This window comes from Phocoena phocoena, chromosome 16, assembly GCF_963924675.1.
Source record: "Phocoena phocoena chromosome 16, mPhoPho1.1, whole genome shotgun sequence".
Classification (NCBI taxonomy): domain Eukaryota; kingdom Metazoa; phylum Chordata; class Mammalia; order Artiodactyla; family Phocoenidae; genus Phocoena; species Phocoena phocoena.
The window spans coordinates 55,275,120-55,292,747 of NC_089234.1; the positions used below are offsets into that span (position 1 = coordinate 55,275,120).

At 42.2% G+C, this 17,628-nt stretch overlaps 1 protein-coding gene across 1 annotated transcript in view; it reads left to right on the forward strand.

Annotated features, from left to right (window-relative positions):
* Nucleotides 1–17,628, forward strand: part of POLR3A (RNA polymerase III subunit A) — a 48,398-nt gene that overhangs the window by 14,300 nt on the left and 16,470 nt on the right. Inside the window, exons 11-19 of the mRNA XM_065893757.1 lie at nucleotides 131–271; nucleotides 1,109–1,178; nucleotides 1,578–1,705; nucleotides 1,901–2,039; nucleotides 3,603–3,767; nucleotides 6,476–6,648; nucleotides 14,380–14,491; nucleotides 15,730–15,848; nucleotides 17,393–17,530. Of these exons, the coding sequence (XP_065749829.1) occupies nucleotides 131–271; nucleotides 1,109–1,178; nucleotides 1,578–1,705; nucleotides 1,901–2,039; nucleotides 3,603–3,767; nucleotides 6,476–6,648; nucleotides 14,380–14,491; nucleotides 15,730–15,848; nucleotides 17,393–17,530 (1,185 nt within the window). The remainder of the gene's footprint in view (nucleotides 1–130; nucleotides 272–1,108; nucleotides 1,179–1,577; nucleotides 1,706–1,900; nucleotides 2,040–3,602; nucleotides 3,768–6,475; nucleotides 6,649–14,379; nucleotides 14,492–15,729; nucleotides 15,849–17,392; nucleotides 17,531–17,628) is intronic.

The following is a 17,628-nucleotide window of genomic DNA, read 5'->3' on the forward strand; positions in this document are numbered from 1 at the left end:
ATGGTACAGATGAACCGGTTTGCAGGGCAGAAATAGAGACACAGATGTAGAGAACAAACGTATGGGCACCAAGAAGGTTTTAGATAAATGACTTAAGTCCTTCTCCTGGTTTGTTTTTTGTATTCCACAGGCCAGGGTCAAACCCCACCGCACCTTCAGATTTAATGAGTGTGTCTGTACACCCTACAACGCAGATTTTGATGGTGATGAAATGAACCTTCATCTTCCTCAAACAGAGGAAGCTAAAGCAGAAGCCCTTGTTCTCATGGGGGTATGTACGGTGGTACAGCCCAGCTTCTGAGGAAAAGCGCCTTAAAAGGAGGGAAAGGGGAACCTGTCCTGTTTGCAAACACCCCGCAGTATATAAGGGAGTTAGTTTCTCTGATAGGTGGGGAGTTGAGCAGAGTGGGTGTCTTCTGACCTGTAATGTGGGTTCCTAGGAGAGTAGATACACATGAGCGCCAGTTATGAAAGGGTAAGACAAGGGTATAGCAGAAACTTGACTGTTGGCTCTCATGGTCAGTTACACCTCAGTTAAAAGATTTGAGCAAACGCACTTTGATGCACAGAACCTTCTCTAAATTGGTTAATAATGCACTGAACAAGTAGCACCCATTTTTGCCACTGTGGGCACTCATTACATTTTAATTAAAATCCAGTTGTTCAGACTTAATGTCTGACGCAAGAGAAATTCGACAGTTCTGCCATCTTTGTAGAGTGTGGAATTGACTGACTTCAGACATAACACAGTGCTACTCATCATTCATTCACACAAGTAAATTTCCTTTGGAGGAGAGCATTTGTTAATTACAATAACATCTTATACCCGAAGTGTTCTTTATAGAAACTCAGAACTACTTCATGCAGTATTTGAGTGCGGGAACCTCTGAGGTCAGTCTCGCTGGTAATTTTTCTCTCCCCTTGACAGATTAAGGGATGGAAGTTAGTGACAAAGCTGCGGTTAAGGACCCTAGCTTCCAGTGCTCAGCCTCTTCTTCCTGCTACTCTTCATTTTTTCACAACAGTTCAGAGTCTTTGTGGTGCAGGTCTTTGGGGCTGCATCATGCATCCAAGGATGGCTAACTTACTGGGTTCCTTTTTCCTTCAGACTAAAGCAAATCTTGTAACCCCAAGGAATGGAGAACCACTAATTGCTGCTATTCAGGATTTTCTGACAGGTGGGTTGGTGGAGTTCACTTGAAAGGAGACTTTGGAACACGAGGATTCTCATTCACCGTGTTCACGTGTCCACTTGAAAAGCTGTTTAATTGCCTGTGTTTAATTCTGTTGTTTGTTTACTAAGTGTGATTGTGAACCTACTTGAGATGTTTTGCATTAGTTGGTTATTTAGTGAACTCCTGCCATACACAGGACATTTTTATTTTCTAAGTGCTGGGGCCGTGGCGGCCAGTAAAACAAAGTCGCTTTCCCTGTGGAGGTTGGATTCTAGTTGGAGGAGAAAGCCAAGAAGCAGCTGTGTTTTACTTTTACCTCACTCTTTTAGTAATAGTCCACGTTTATTTTAAAATTGAAACCTTATGGTTTTTCTCACAATTTCATTGCTTTTCTTTCCTCAGGTGCCTATCTCCTCACTCTTAAGGACACTTTCTTTGACCGAGCCAAGGCTTGCCAGATCATTGCTTCAATACTGGTGGGCAAGGATGAGAAAATTAAAGTTCGCCTCCCACCCCCTACAATATTAAAGGTTTGTGCAGGAGCTGTGTGTGTACGCACACAGGGGTGTGTGTGTGTGTGGCTGTATGGACGCACCAGTGGCCTTAGTGTACGCATGCTGCTGCCCAGTTGGTGTGTGACCACTGTACCATCTTGCCTCATTTGCATGAAGGGTGGTTGAGACCAGGCTCAGCCCTCCGATGCTCTGGCTTCTTTCCTCCTTCAGCCTGTCACCCTGTGGACGGGAAAGCAGATCTTCAGCGTCATCCTCAGACCCAGCGATGACAATCCAGTGAGGGCCAACCTCCGAACCAAGGGCAAGCAGTACTGTGGCAAAGGAGAAGACCTCTGCGTCAATGATTCCTGTGAGTTAAAGCAATGGGGTGGGGCCGGGGGTCAAGAAAGCAAGTGGCCAACAGTTACCTTCGCTTAGCCTGCAAATCCCAAGTTTCTCTATAGCCTTAGGCAGGAACTTTGTTCTTCAGGGAAATGCAGGTGGTGTTTCTCTAAAAGGTAGAGATCGTGTAGACACATGACCAACCCAAGGATTAGAATGTTCTTCTCGTTTTTTGTCTCAGTTGAGACTCTTTTCTACCAATTAATGCAAATTCTTTTCTCTTCCTTTTTTTGTTGTGTTTTTTTTGCCGTACAAAGATCTCAGTATTTAAGGCATTTAATTTACTATTTTATATCCAAAATCATGTTCATTGCCTAAAAGTGTGACTAAAAAGTATAACTGAAGAGGCTAATTTTTTTAACCTGCCTCACCTGGTCAATGGATGTTTTGATAACATGAAGATCAGGTGTAACAGTGAGAGGATTTATTTATTTACTTACTTATTTATTTTTTAATATCTTTATTGGAGTATAATTGCTTTACAATGTGTTAGTTTCTACTGTACAACAAAGTGAATCAGCTGAATGTATACATGTATCCCCATAGCTCCTCCCTCTTGAGCCTCCCTCCCGCCCTCCCTATCCCATCCCTCTAGGTGGTCACAAAGCACTGAGCTGACCTCCCTGTGCTATGCGGCTGCTTCCCATTAGCTATCCATTTCACGTTGGGTAGTGTATATATGTCCATGCTACTCTCACAGTGAGAGGATTTAAATGCGAGCCATCTGAGTCCCCTAGACTGATTCAGCCCAAAGTGTGGTCCACACACCAATGCCATTCAGGCAGCATTTACTTTCTGGGTCCCAGGCTGCTAACAGGCAGTTCCCCAGCAGGCTGCTTTGAGTAGCACTGATTTAGAATGGGTTTTGCTAGCAAGGCCTAGTGACGAGAAGTGGATCTGCAGAGCTCTGTGCTAAAGAACTGAACCGCAGAGTCTCTGAAGGTCAAGGGTTTTCTGCTGTCTCACGATGAAGAATAAATGTTTTGAAGGGCACTGATTTTTTTCCCCAGGTTTATAACCATTCTTCTGAAAATATACTCTCTGGTCTTTAACGTATTTTGGCTTCTTGTTTTAGATTATGTTTTGTCTGTTTCTAGATACAAATTTCATTTTGTTGTTTAGGCTTTTCATGATGGTGCCACTGTTAGTCTTCAGTGTCTTAGGTAAATACCAAAGTGCTTTATAAACAGCACTTCGTTGTACATGATTGAGTTGATGCTCAAAACATCCCCATGACATCAAGATGGCAAGAGCTTGATACTGTCATCCACAGTTCACAGATAAGGACAATGAGTGTCAACGCGTACCTTTCAGAGTTAGGACTATAGGGTAACTAACTAGACCTTTCATGCTTTTCAGAAGTTCCCAGATTTCTCTTTTTTTCCCTCAAAAAAAAATTTCTTTAAGAGCCTATCTATTTGTTCTGCTTTAACTTTTAATGCGAGGACACATTTTCTCAACTGCCTCAAATTCCTTTTGGAATGAGGCAAAGTAATAATCGTGTCAGTCCATGATCGTTGTTTCCTTGCAGACGTCACTATCCAGAACAGCGAACTGATGACTGGCAGCATGGACAAAGGAACGCTGGGATCAGGATCCAAGAACAATATTTTTTACATTTTGCTGCGAGACTGGGGGCAGAATGAAGCTGCCGATGCGATGTCACGGCTCGCCAGGCTGGCCCCTGTCTACCTGTGTGAGTATCTCAGCATCCTCGTTTTATTGCTAGACGTTATTGGTGTTTCGGGGGTTTCTTTTACTGTTTCATACCCCTGCCCCACACACATACACACACACAAAGAAAAGGATACTTATTCCAGGCTAAACTATTTATGCTTTGCTTAATGAAATTAACTTGATACTGACTAGTTTGGTTGCAGATTTGAATTTGCTTTTCAGTTCTCTTCTCAAAAGCTACAGTAGCTCCCTAACGCCCATCAGATAGGATTGTTACATAAAGGGCCCTTCTTGGGCTGCTTCCAAGGTACCTGTGCAAGACTATCACCCTCTGGGTCTTCCACGGTTCAGCCCTACAGGGTTACTCAGTATTTCTCTACGATCCTTGCACTATCCTATTACCTTTGCTTGCTTATGCTTTGAACATACCACAGGCCAGGAGATTTTTTGCATGCCCCAAAACATCTTTAGTCTACTCTTATACTTGACTCTTTGGCTGGGTATAGAATTCTAGACTGAAGATTATTTTCCCTGAGAATTTTGAAGGGATTGCTCTACTCTGTTCTAGCTTTAAGGGTTGCTGTGAAGTGTATTTCCGTTCTTATTCCCAAATTTTTGTATTTGAATTGTCTTTTTTTTTTTAACTGAAGCAATAGTGGATTTACAACGTTGTGCCAGTCTCTGCTGTACAGCACAGTGACTCAGTTCTACACATACATCTATTTTTTTAACATTCTTTTTCATTATGCTTTATCACAGGATATTAAATATAGTTCCCTGTGCTAGACACATTAGGACCTTGTTGTTTATCCTGAATTGTCTTTTTATTCTGGAAGCTTTGAGACTCTTTGTTTCTGACATTCTGAAAGTTCACAATGACACAACCTTGCGATGGGTCTGTTATCACTCATTGCGCTGAGCACTGTATAAGCTCTCTTAATCTGCAACTTGTGTCCTTCAGTTCTGGATATTTTCTTGTACTTTTTCTGATCATTTTCTCCCTTTGACTTTCTCTGTTCTTTCTTTTTTGAATTTCTGTTCATTGTCTACTAGAGTTTTTGGACTGATTCTCTGATTTTCCCTGTTGTCCATTTCTTTGTTTCTGGATTCAATTTTATTTTAACAACTGTATTGATTTTTAAAAGTTTTTTCACTATCATATATTTAATTTCCAACCCAACCGTTGTTCTTATTTGCCAGTAGTTCTTTTTTTTTTTTTTTTTTTGGCTGCATTGGGTCTTCATTGCTGCCCATGGACTTTCTCTACTTGTGGCGAGCAGGGGCTACTCTTCGTTGCGGTGAACGGGCTTCTCATTGCAGTGGCTTCTCTTGTAGTGGAGCACGGGCTCTAGGCTCATGGGCTTCAGTAGTTGTGGCACGAGGGCTTAGTAGTTGTGACTCACAGGCTCTAGAGCACAGGCTCAGTAGTTGTGGCGCACAGGCTTAGTTGCTCTGCAGCGTGTGGGATCTTCCCGGACCAGGGCTTGAACCTGTGTCCCCTGCATTGGCAGGTGGATTCTTAACCACTGCGCCACCAGGGAAGTCCCTTGCTGGTAGTTCTTTTCTTTTTCTTTCCTTCTTTTAATTTTTTTTTTTTTTTTTTAAGACTTCCTATTCTTGATCCCCAAATACACCTTCTCTATCACTCCATCTCCCACAGGCGTAAGGATCTGGGGCCTGTTTCTTGTAGGCAGACCTCAGAGACATTGCAGGTTCAGTTCCAGACCACCACGATAAAGCAAATACCACAATGAAGCAAGTCACATGAACTGTTTGGTTTCCCAGTGGTTACAAAAGTTGTTTACGCTATACTATAGTCTGTTAAGTGTACAATAGTATTGTATCTTAAAAAACAATGTACCTACCTTAATTACAGATGCTTTATTGCTAAAAAATGCTAATCATTTGAGCCTTCAGTCAGTCATAGTAGTCATCGTACAGATCACCATAAAAAATGTAATAATAATGAAAAGTTTGAAATATTATGAGCACTACCGAAATTTGACACAGAGACACAAAGTAAGCAGATGCTGTTGGAAAAATTGTGCTTTTAGACTTGTTCAGCACAAGGTCGCCACAAACCTTCAATTTTTTAAAAACCACAATACCTGTGAAGCACGATAAAGCAAGGTATGCCTGTGCAGACTTTCCACTGGGTTTCCCTGTTTGCAGCACCTATGTTACCTCCCACAGAGCCTGAGGATTTTGTTTCTGAGACTTTCCAGACTCGTGGCCCTCCTTTCTGCAGCCACTTCTACACATCCCCTTCCCCACCCTACTAAGCCAGTAACCTCTCCTAGGCAGATATTAGGATTAGGATTACTGTACAGTTCCATCAAAGGTGGAGTTTACATTTGTTTCTCAGTCTCTGTATTTCGGAATAATAATTTCTGAAAGAGAGAATCGGGGCAGAAAGGTCTCCGCGACGCTGAGAACCAGCAGTCAGGTGGCCCGCTTTCCATAGCTGGCTCTCTCAGGCGCTCTTTACTATTTAGGGGCTGTCTGCTTTACCGTGTAGTTCGTTGGGACATCCCTGTAGGTTGTGAGGTCTCAGAGGAGTTAGTGAGTCTTAGTCATTGTTGCCTAACTCCCTAGAGACTGATGCAGGAACATTTTGTTTAATTGGGTTGTAACAAGTTCTCTGAAGGAATAAACTTGTTTCTGTGCAGCAGGTTGACTAACATCCGTGGCTCTCTCTTCCCGCTCTCCTGGGCAACTATTCTGCAGCTAACCGTGGATTCTCAATTGGGATTGGTGACGTCACACCTGGCCAAGGCCTGCTGAAGGCCAAGTATGAGTTGCTGAATGCTGGCTACAAAAAATGTGATGAGTACATTGAAGCCCTGAACACAGGCAAGCTGCAGCAGCAGCCTGGCTGCACTGCTGAGGAGACCCTGGAGGTGAGTCTGGCTCTTCTGGTCAGTTTAGCCACTTCATCACTGGGTGGCGCTGTAGGCCCTGAAGAGAAGGAGCAGAGGTGAGTGGGAAGGAAAGGCAGTGGCTTTAGCCCATCTCCATGCTGTGCAGCTTGTGTGTGTTCTAAAGCGGGGAGGGCCTCCCGTTAGATCCGTCGCATCTCTTCCAGCTTTCATATTCTAGGTGGTGGAAACACGGCCGCCTGTTCATTTGGCCACATGGTGCTGCTCTTGCTCCAGCATCGCACTTGGGCCCCTTCTGTACCTGATACTTCAGTGCTTCTGCCCTTCCTGTTTCCAGCATCCTATGGCTAGAGACTGACACCACAGCTCCTTGAATGGATGGTCTTTGAAAGAGACATGGATAATTCCTGTCTGAGGGTCACATACCAGTGTGCTGCCCTCTCACATTTGGAGCGAGGTTAGCTGAGAACTGGACCAGCACATGTTACAGTCACAGTTGCCTGAGAGTCCTGCATATTCTCTGAAGCAGCCTGGCTCAGCAGTCTGCCTGCACCAGGGTTTTGCCTGGCTCTCTTCTGCCTCCCCAGTAGCCTGGGGCTCAGAGCTTTAACTCATCTAAGCAGAGAAGAAAGGTTTTTTGAACAGTAAGAAATTTTCTGATGAAATGAACTTTTTAAAGCAGACAGAAAGCAGCGTTGTGTGAGGTGTTCACAGTTAACTCATTCTTTTTGTTTTTTTTTTTAATTTTTATTAGAGTATAGTTGATTAACAGTGTTGTGTCAGTTTCAGGTGTACAGCAAAGTGAATCAGTTATATATATATAAATATCTCCACCCTTCTTCAGATTATTCTCCTATGTAGGCCACTACAGAGTATTGAGTAGTTCCCTGTGCTATACAGTTGATCCTTATTAGTTATCTATTTTATACATATATTTAGCTCATTCTTTTTTTTTCTTTTAAATTCATTTTATTAGTTATCTGTTTTATAAAAATTAGTGTATACATGTCAATCCCAATCTCCCAATTCATCCCACCTCCACCGCTCCCCACACTGCTTTCCCCCCTTGGTGTCCATACGTTTGTTCTCTGCATCTGTGTCTCTTATTTCTGTCTTGCAAACTGGTTCATCTGTACCATCTTTCTAGATTCCACATATATGCATTAACATACGATATTTTTCTCTTTCTGACTTACTTCACACTGTATTACAGTCTCTGGGTCCATCCATGTCTCTACAAAAGACCCAATTTCATTCCTTTTAATGGCTGAGTAATATTCCATTATATATATATGTACCACATTTTTTTTAACATCTTTATTAGAGTATAATTGCTTTACAGTGGTGTGTTAGTTTCTGCTTTATAACAAATTGAATCAGCTGTATGTATACATATATCCCCATATCCCCTCCCTGTTTCATCTCTCTCCCACCCTCCCTAACCCACCCCTCTAGGTGGTCACAAAGCCCCAAGCTGATCTCCCTGTGCTATGCGGCTGCTTCCCACTAGCTATTGGTTTTACATTTGGTAGTGTATATATATACATGCCACTCTCTCACTTTGTCCTAGCTCACCCTTCCCCCTCCCCATGTCCTCAAGTCCATTCTCGACTAGGTCTGCATCTTTATTCCCGTCCTGCCCCTAGGTTTTTCATGACCATTTTTTTTTTTAGATTCCATATATATGTGTTAGCATACGATATTTGTTTTTCTCTTTCTGACTTACTTCACTCTGTATGACAGTCTCTAGGTCCAGCCACGTCTCTACAAATGACCAAATTTCTTTCCTTTTTATGGCTGAGTAATATTCCATTGTATATATGTACCACATCTTCTTTATCCATTCATCTGTCAGTGGACATTTAGGTTGCTTCCATGACCTGGCTAAGTAGTGCTGCAGTGAACATTGGGGTGCATGTGTCTTTTTTTTTTTTTTTTTTTTTTTTTTTTTTTTTTTTTTTTATGCATGTGTCTTTTTGAATTATCGTTTTCTCAGGGTATATGCCCAGTAGTGGGATTGCTGGGTCATATGGTAATTCTATTTTTAGTTTTTTGAGGAACCTCCATACTGTTCTCCATAGTGGCTGTATCAATTTACAATCCCATCAACAGTGCAAGAGGGTTCCCTTTTCTCTACACCCTCTCCAGCATTTGTTGTTTGTAGATTTTTTGATGATGGCCATTCTGACTAGTGTGAGGTGATACCTCATTGTAGTTTTGATTTGCATTCCTCTAATAATTAGTGATGTTGAGCAGCTTTTCATGTGCCTCTTGGCCATCTGTATGTCTTCTTCGGAGAAATGTCTATTTAGGTCTTCTGCCCATTTTTTGATTGGGTTGTTTGTTTTCTTAATATTGAGCTGCATGAGCTGCTCATATATTTTGGAGATTAATCCTTTGTCACCTGCTTTGTTTGCAAATATTTTCTTCCATTCTGAGGGTTGTCTTTTAGTCTTGTTTATGGTTTCCTTCGCTGTACAGAAGCTTTTAAGTTTCATTAGGTCCCATTTGTTTGTTTTTGTTTTTATTTCCATTACTCTAGGGGGTGGGTCAAAAAAGATCTTGCTGTGATTTATGTCATAGAGTGTTCTTCTTACGTGTTCCTCTAAGAGTTTTATAGTGTCTGCTCTTACATTTAGGTCTTTAATCCATTCTGAGTTTATTTTTGTGTATGATGTTAGAGAGTGTTCCTTTTTTTAAAAAAATTTATTTATTTATTTATTTTTGGCTGCATTGGGTCCTTGTTGCTGTGCGCACGCTTTCTTGAGTTGCATCGAGCAGGGGCTACTCTTCGTTGTGGTGCATGGGCTTCTCATTGCAATGGCTTCTCTTGTTGTGGAGCACGGTCTCTAGGCACACGGGCTTCAGTAGTTGCAGCAAAGTAGTTGTGGCTCGCGGGCTCTAGAGCACAGGCTCGGTAGTTGTGGCGCACGGGCTTAGTTGCTCTGCGGCATGTGGGATCTTCCCAGACCATATATTAACCCCATGTCTCCTGCATTGGCAGGCAGATTCTTTTTTTGTTTGTTGGTTGGTTTTTTTGTGGTATGCGGGCCTCTCACTGTTGTGGCCTCTACCGTTGCGGAGCACAGGCTCCGGACACGCAGGCTCAGCGGCCATGGCTCACGGGCCCAGCCGCTCCGCGGCATGTGGGATCCTCCCGGACCGGGGCACAAACCCACGTGCCCTACATCGGCAGGCGGACTCTCAACCACTGTGCCACCAGGGGAGCCCCTGGCAGGCAGATTCTTAACCACTGTGCCACCAGAGAAGTCCTAGGGAGTGTTCTAATTTCATTCTTTTACATGTAGCTGTCCAGTTTTCCCAGCACCACTTATTGAAGAGGCTGTCTTTTCTCTATTGTATATCCTTGCCTCCTTTGTCATAGATTGGTTGACCATAGGTGCATGGGTTTATCTCTAGGCTTTCTATCCTGTTTCATTGATCTGTATTTCTGTTTTTTGCCAGTACCATATCGTCTTGATTACTGTAACTTTGTAGTATAGTCTGAAGTCAGAGAGTCGGATTCTTCCAGCTCTGTTTTTTTCCCTCAAGACTGCTTTGGCTATTCGGGGTCTTTTGTGTCTCCATACAAATTTTAAGATTTTTTGTTCTAGTTCTGTAAAATGCCATTGGTAATTTGATAGGGATTGCATTGACTCTGTGGATTGCTTTGGGTAGTACAGTGATTTTCACAATATTGATTCTTCCAATCCAAGAACATGGTATATCTTTCCATCTTTTTGTGTCATCTTTGATTTCTTTCATCAGTGTCTTATAGTTTTCTGAGTACAGGTCTTTTACCTCCTTAGGTAGGTTTATTCCTAGGTATTTTATTCTTTTTGTTGCAATGGTGAATGTGATTGTTTCCTTAATTTCCCTTTTTGATCTTTTGTTGTTAGTGTATAGGAATGCAAGGGATTTCTGTGCATTAATTTTGTATCCTACTTTACCAAATTCATTGATTAGCTCTAGCCATTTTCCCGTGACATCTTTAGGATTCTGTATGTATAGTATCATGTCATCTGCAACCAGTGACAGTTTTATTTCTTCTTTTCCAATTTGTATTCCTTTTATTTCTTTTTCTACTCTGATTACCGTGGCTAGGACTTCCAAAACTATGTTGAAAAATAGTGGCGAAAGTGGACATCCTTCTCTTGTTCCTGATCTTAGAGGAAATGCTTTCAGTTTTTCGCCATTGAGAATGATGTCTGCTGTGGGTTTGTCACACATGGCCTTTATTATGTTAAGGTAGGTTCCCTCTATGCCCTGGAGAGTTTTTATCATAAATGGGTGTTGAATTTTGTCAAAAGCTTTTTCTGCATCTATTGATATGATCATATGGTTTTTATCCTTCAACTTGCTAATATGGTGTATCACATTGATTGTTTTGCGTATATTGAAGAATCCTTGCATCCCTGGGGTAAATCCCACCTGATCGTGGTGTATGATCCTTTTAATATGTTTTTGGGTACTGTTTGCTAGTATTTTGTTGAGGATTTTTGCATCTATATTCATCAGTGATATTGGTCTGTAATTTTCTTTTTTTGTAGTATCTTTGTCTGGTTTTGGTATCAGCGTGATGGTGGCCTCATAGAATGAGTTTGGGAGTGTTCCTTCCTCTGCAATTCTTTGGAAGAGTTTGAGAAGGATGGGTGTTAGCTCTTCTCTAAATGTTTGATAGAATTCACCTGTGAAGCCGTCTGGTCCTGGACTTTTGCTTGTTGGAAGATTTTTAATCACAGTTTCAATTTCATTACTTGTGATTGGTCTGTTCATATTTTCGATTTCTTCCTGGTTCAGTCTTGGAAGGTTATACCTTTCTAAGAATTTGTCCGTTTCTTCCAGGTTGTCCATTTTATTGGCATAGAGTTGCTTGTAGTGGTCTCTTAGGATGCTTTGTATTTCAGCGGTGTCTGTTGTAACTTCTCCTTTTTCATTTCTAATTTTATTGATTTGAGTCCTCCCCCTCTTTTTCTTGATGAGTCTGGCTAAAGGTTTATCAATTTTGTTTATCTTCTCAAAGAACCAGCTTTTAGTTTTACTGATCTTTGCTATTGTTTTCTTTGTTTCTATGTCATTTATTTCTGCTCCGATCTTTATGATTCTTTTCCTTCTGCTAACTTTGGGTTTTGTTTGTTCTTCTTTCTCTATTTCCTTCAGGTGTAAGGTTAGATTGTTTTTTTGAGATTCTTGTTTCTTGAGGTAGGCTTGTATTGCTATAAACTTCCCTCTTAGAACCGCTTTTGCTGCATCCCATAGGTTTTGGGTTGTCGTGTTTTCCTTGTCATTTGTCTCTGAGTGTTTTTTTAATTCCTCTTTGATTTTTTTCAGTGATCTCTTGGTCATTTAGTAGCGTATTGTTTAGCCTCATGTGTTTGTGTTTTTTATGTTTTTGTCCCTGTAATTTATTTCTAATCTCATAGCGTTGTGGTCAGAAAAGATGCTTGATATGATTTCAATTTTCTTAAACTTGCCGAGGCTTGATTTGTGACCCAAGATGTGATCTATCCTGGAGAATGTTCTGTGTGCACTTGAGAAGAAAGTGTATTCTGCTGTTTTCAGAGGGAATGTCCTATAAATATCAATTAAATCTGTCTGGTTTCTTGTATCATTTAAAGCTTGTGTTTCCTTAGTTTTCTGTCCATTGGTGCAAGTAAGGTGTTAAAGTCCCCCACTATTACGGTGTTACTGTCAATTTCCTCTTTTATAGCTGTTAGCATTTGCCTTATGTATTGAGGTGCTCCTCTGTTGGGTGCGTATATATTTATAATTGTTATGTCTTCTTTTTTGATTGATCCCTTGATCATTATGTAGTGTCCTTCCTTGTCTCTTGTAACATTCTTCATTTTAAAGTCTATTTTATCTGATATGAGTATTGCTACTCCAGCTTTCTTTTGATTTCCATTTGCATGGAATATCTTTTTCCATCCCCTCACTTTCAGTGAGTTTTTGTGTCCATTCAGTGAGCCTGTGTCTTTTGGTTGGAGCATTTAATCCATTCACATTTAAGGTAATTATCAATATGTATGTTCCTGTTACTGTTTTCTTAATTGTTTTGGGTTTGTTTTTGTAGGTCCTTTTCTTCTCTTGTGTTTCCCACTTAGAGAAGTTCCTTTAGCATTTGTTGTAGAGCTGGTTGGTGGTGCTGAATTCTCTTAGCTTTTGCTTGTCTGTAAAGCTTTTGATTTCTCAGTTGAATCTGAATGAGATCTTTGCCGGGTAGAATAATCTTGGTTGTAGGTTCTTCCCTTTCATCACTTTAAGTATATCGTGCCGCTCCCTTCCGGCTTGTAGAGTTTCTGCTGAGAAATCAGCTGTTAACCTTATGGGAGTTCCCTTGTATATTTGTCATTTTTCCCTTGTTGCTTTCAATAATTTTTCTTTGTCTTTAATTTTTGTCAGTTTGATTCCTATGTGTCTCAGCATGTTTCTGCTTGGGTTTATCCTGCCTAGGACTCGCTGCGCTTCCTGGACTTGGATGGCTATTTCCTTTCCCATGTTAGGGAATTTTTCAACTGTAATCTCTTCAAATATTTTCTTGGGTCCTTTCTTTCTCTCTTCTCCTTATGGGACCCCTATAATGTGAATGTTGGTGCATTTAATGTTGTCCCAGAGGTCTCTTAGGCTGTCTTCATTTCTTTTCATTCTTTACTCTGCTCCTCGGCAATTATTTCTACCATTTTGTCTTTCATTTCATTTATTCATTCTTCTGCCTCAGTTATTCTGCTATTGATTCCTTCTAGTTTATTTTTCATTTCAGTTATTGTATTGTTTATCTCTGTTTGTTTGTTCTTTAATTCTTCTAGGTCTTTGTTAAACATTTCTTGCATCTTTTCGATCTTTGCCTCCATTCTTTTTCCGAAGTCCTGGATCATCTTCACTATCATTCTGAATTCTTTTTCTGATAGGTTGTCTATCTCCACTTCATTTAGTTGTTTTTCTGGGCTTTTATCTTGTTCCTTCATTTGGTACATAGTCCTCTGCCTTTTCATTTTGTCTGTCTTTCTGTGAAAGTCATTTTTGTTCCACAGGCTGCAGGATTGTAGTTCTTGCTTCTGCTGTCTGCCCTCTGGTGGATGGCATTTAGCTCATTCTTAATCTCACTAACTCTTAAAGAAAAACAGAGAGAGAGAGAAATGGGTGTTTCTCACATAGAAAATTACTTGAGGCCTCAGCTGTACTCATTTTTAATGGAAGCATGACTCCTAACTGCTTCAGCATTGTAAGTTGTGAGTTGAGAGATGACAATCTGGGTGAGCTCATGGAGTAGAATATTCCTATAGAGTCACCCCACAACATACTTAACTGGTGGTAATTCAGGTGTGTTCTTAGCAGAGACAAATTTTACAAATAGCACAAGCAATTCTCTTTTACTACATATTACATAATTTGTTATAAAGTATAAGATACTATACTTGTTTAGACACAGTATACACATGCATGAGTATGTACAGTAACTTATATATGGATACATTGCCGTATAGGGTACTGTACCCAAAGCCAAGCAAGCACATTGTACTTTATTGGACGTTTAAAGAATTTCCCAAGGATTGTTTTTTCCTTACACACCGATTATGGCAGCCTGTGGAAGATGTCAGTCTGTAGAGACAGGGCATCTTGGTCTTCTAAGGCTCTGAAACCTTTTATCTGCTGGAAATCTGACATCTTGCTGAAATTCTTCACATTTCCTTAAACGTCTCATTGAACTTCGGTAATCACAGAGCCACCACGCATCTCCCTTTCTCCTGCCAGGCTTTGATCCTGAAGGAGCTGTCCGTGATCCGCGACCACGCGGGCAGCGCCTGCCTCCGGGAGCTGGATAAGAGCAACAGCCCCCTCACCATGGCTCTGTGTGGCTCTAAAGGTGAGTGCCCCCCTCCGGCCGCTGCTGTCACTGCGCTGCATGTGGGCTGGCTGGTTGTGTTCTAGGAAATGCAAGTCAGAACTTCAGGCCTGGCAATTCCCTGACGGTCCAGTGGTTAGGACTCTAGGCTTTCACTGCCAGGGCCCGGGTTCAATCCCTGGTCAGGGAACTAAGATCCCACAAGCTGCGCTTCAAAAAAAACAAACTTCAGGCCTTTTGTTTATAAAGGCCTGAAGTTTTTTAAATAATACATAGAGAAAGAGACTTAATTATTTGCATTTTTAGAAGTCCAACTCCTTTGGAGAAACATTGGTCATGTGTGTGGGTTTCTGAGTTTGAGGGTGCTTTGAGTAAACTTGACGTTATTTTTTTAAAAAAAGAAAGAAAAGCTGCGGATTTTTAAAATAATATGTTTGGGGCTTCCCTGGTGGCGCAGTGGTTGAGAGTCCGCCTGCCGATGCAGGGGACACGGGTTCGTGCCCCGGTCTGGGAGGATCCCACGTGCCGCGGAGCGGCTGGGCCCGTGAGCCATGGCTGCTGAGCCTGCGCGTCCGGAGCCTGTGCTCCACAACGTGAGAGGCCACAGCAGTGAGAGGCCCACATACCGCAAAAACAAAAACAAAAAAAAAAAAAAAAAAAAAAAAAAAAAATAATATGTTTGATGACAATTAAAAACACTTAAGTGTCATAGTTAGCCATAACCTGAAAGCTTTAGGTTTCATGATACTGCACTCAAATTCAGAACCTCCTGCTTTTCCTGTTTCTGTAAATTTTTGACAGAATAAAGTCCAGTCTCTTTCACCTTGCTGCCTTTCACCCCATATTCTCCTACTCCCTGCTCCTGGTACATACCCCACACTCCTATCCTGTGTCTTTGCTTCCCACTCTCCCACCCACTTTGGAATTCCTCCCCCACGTCTTCTATGTCTAAGTCATAATGTCCTCCAGGTGTCCAGCTGGTTGCCGCTGCCTTCTGGAAAACTCCCCTGGAAGTCTTTCCTCCAGCCCCAAAGTGCTCATTTGCCCCTGAGCAGCTCTAGCCCTGCTCGGCTTTTCTTGTGTTACTGATAGCTCTACCCTGTGTTGCTCTAGTTCTGACTTTTACTGTCCCTAGACTATGAACTTGTTGAGGATAGGGGGCTGTGCCACGTATTCCTGTTTTATCCCACAGATCTGCTTGCGCTTCATTTAATGTCATTTTGGTAAATGAATGTTACATTCCTGACCTGCTTCCCCAGGTTCCTTCATTAACATATCACAGATGATTGCCTGTGTGGGACAGCAAGCCATCAGTGGCTCTCGAGTGCCAGATGGCTTTGAAAACAGGTCCTTGCCTCACTTTGAAAAACACTCAAAGGTAAGCAGTAGCGGATGAGGCAGAACTTTGAAGGACAACCTTCAGCAGTGCAGAAGAGAGTCACAGAAGCTCTGGAGCTGCCAACCAAGGGGCCCCTGGAGCTGGTGTATAAGGGTTGCGGCCCCTCGGGGTTATTCCCTCTGCAACCCAAACTTGAGTCCTGTAGAAGGAGCCTTGTTAAGCTCAGAGCTGTATAACTTGAGTTTGGACCAAGAGGGTGGATTTCAGATTCCCATCCAACTTACCTTAAGTGTTCAAAATGTGTAGTTATCATACATGTGCATTCAACCTGTATGCTCACTTGGGGGGCACTTACATAAAAGTATAAGGATTTTTAAACAGTGAACACGTAAAACGACCAGGAAATTCCAGGTTTTCCTCTCTGGAATTCTTAAACTCTGCTTGTAAATGACTTCTGGGTTCCATTGGCCCTCGTGGTCTAGACACTAGCGTCAGCAGAGCACAACTTAGAGCAGATTTGGTCACTTAGTAAATTCTGGATGGAGTCAGCTGTTATTCGCACTGAAGCAGAGATGCCCCAGCTGTACCTTCCCCAGTGGAACTGTAGGATTTCTGTCCAGCCCCTCCTGGGGAGATAGGACTACTGTACTGAGAATGGACAGATACTCTCTGTATCAGGCGGCCTCAGGAACAACTCAGGTTCTCTGCCCAAGATCAGAAGTCACTAGGGGTCAGGCAACCAGCTGGTCACTGGAGTGGTACCTGACTATGCTCATCTGGCTCATAGTCAAAGCCTGACCAATTAGGAAGAAATACCAGGGATATCCAGTGCTAGCCTTGGGAGTAGATGGTACCTGCCTAGAAATGCCAGCTGCCCCTTAAATGAAATAGGGAAGCAGGAGGTTAGCCTGTTCATCTGAGTTGTCCTCCAAGGAACACAGACCTATCCAGATCAAAGGCCATTTGGTATTTCATATGGTGTTTTATATGTGTGTGTTTCTTTTACAGGTTTTTTTTGAGAGACATTTCATTTGTCGTAATATTCACCCATTTAAAGTGTAGAGTCCAACAGCTTAGTACGTTCACAGAGTCGTGTGATGATCATCACAGTCTAACTTTAGAATATTTTCAGCAGCCCCACAATGAATCCCCGTAAACATTAGCAGCACACGGTTATGTTTTGGAGGTGGACAGGTCTGGCCCACAGGAAGGGTGTCTTGGGAGGAGTTGTTTTCCAGGGGAGGCGCAAGCTGTCACAGTCAGCAGGTTGCCCTCTGAGCCGAGGTTGGTAACTGCCTCCCTGGTCTAGGGGTAGCAGCCCAAGCTTTGGTTTCTCTCTCACGAGCCACCTGGCTGCCAGTGGCACCAGCACCAACCCTGGCTGGGGCCTCACCCTCCTTGTCTCTGGTAAGGATGGTCTGGGCTAAATTGTTTCTCCTTTAGGAAAGGACGTAAAACATGAGAGTGCATTGGCTGCGTATCTGTAACCTGAAGTTGAGGCATTTTCTGATTTGAATGGGCTTTGGAATTGTGGACCTTGAACTTTTTTGTTCGATTTTTCTTTTTTTCCTTCGTCTCTTTAGCTCCCAGCTGCCAAAGGCTTTGTGGCTAACAGCTTTTATTCAGGTTTGACACCAACCGAGTTTTTCTTCCACACGATGGCTGGCCGGGAAGGTCTGGTTGACACAGCCGTGAAGACAGCTGAAACAGGATACATGCAGGTAACCTGAAGAAATGTAGGCCATTAGCAGTGAATCAGGATGGGGTCTGCAGATCTTGACTGCCGAGTGCTTGCTTATTCTGTACCTGAGCTCTAATT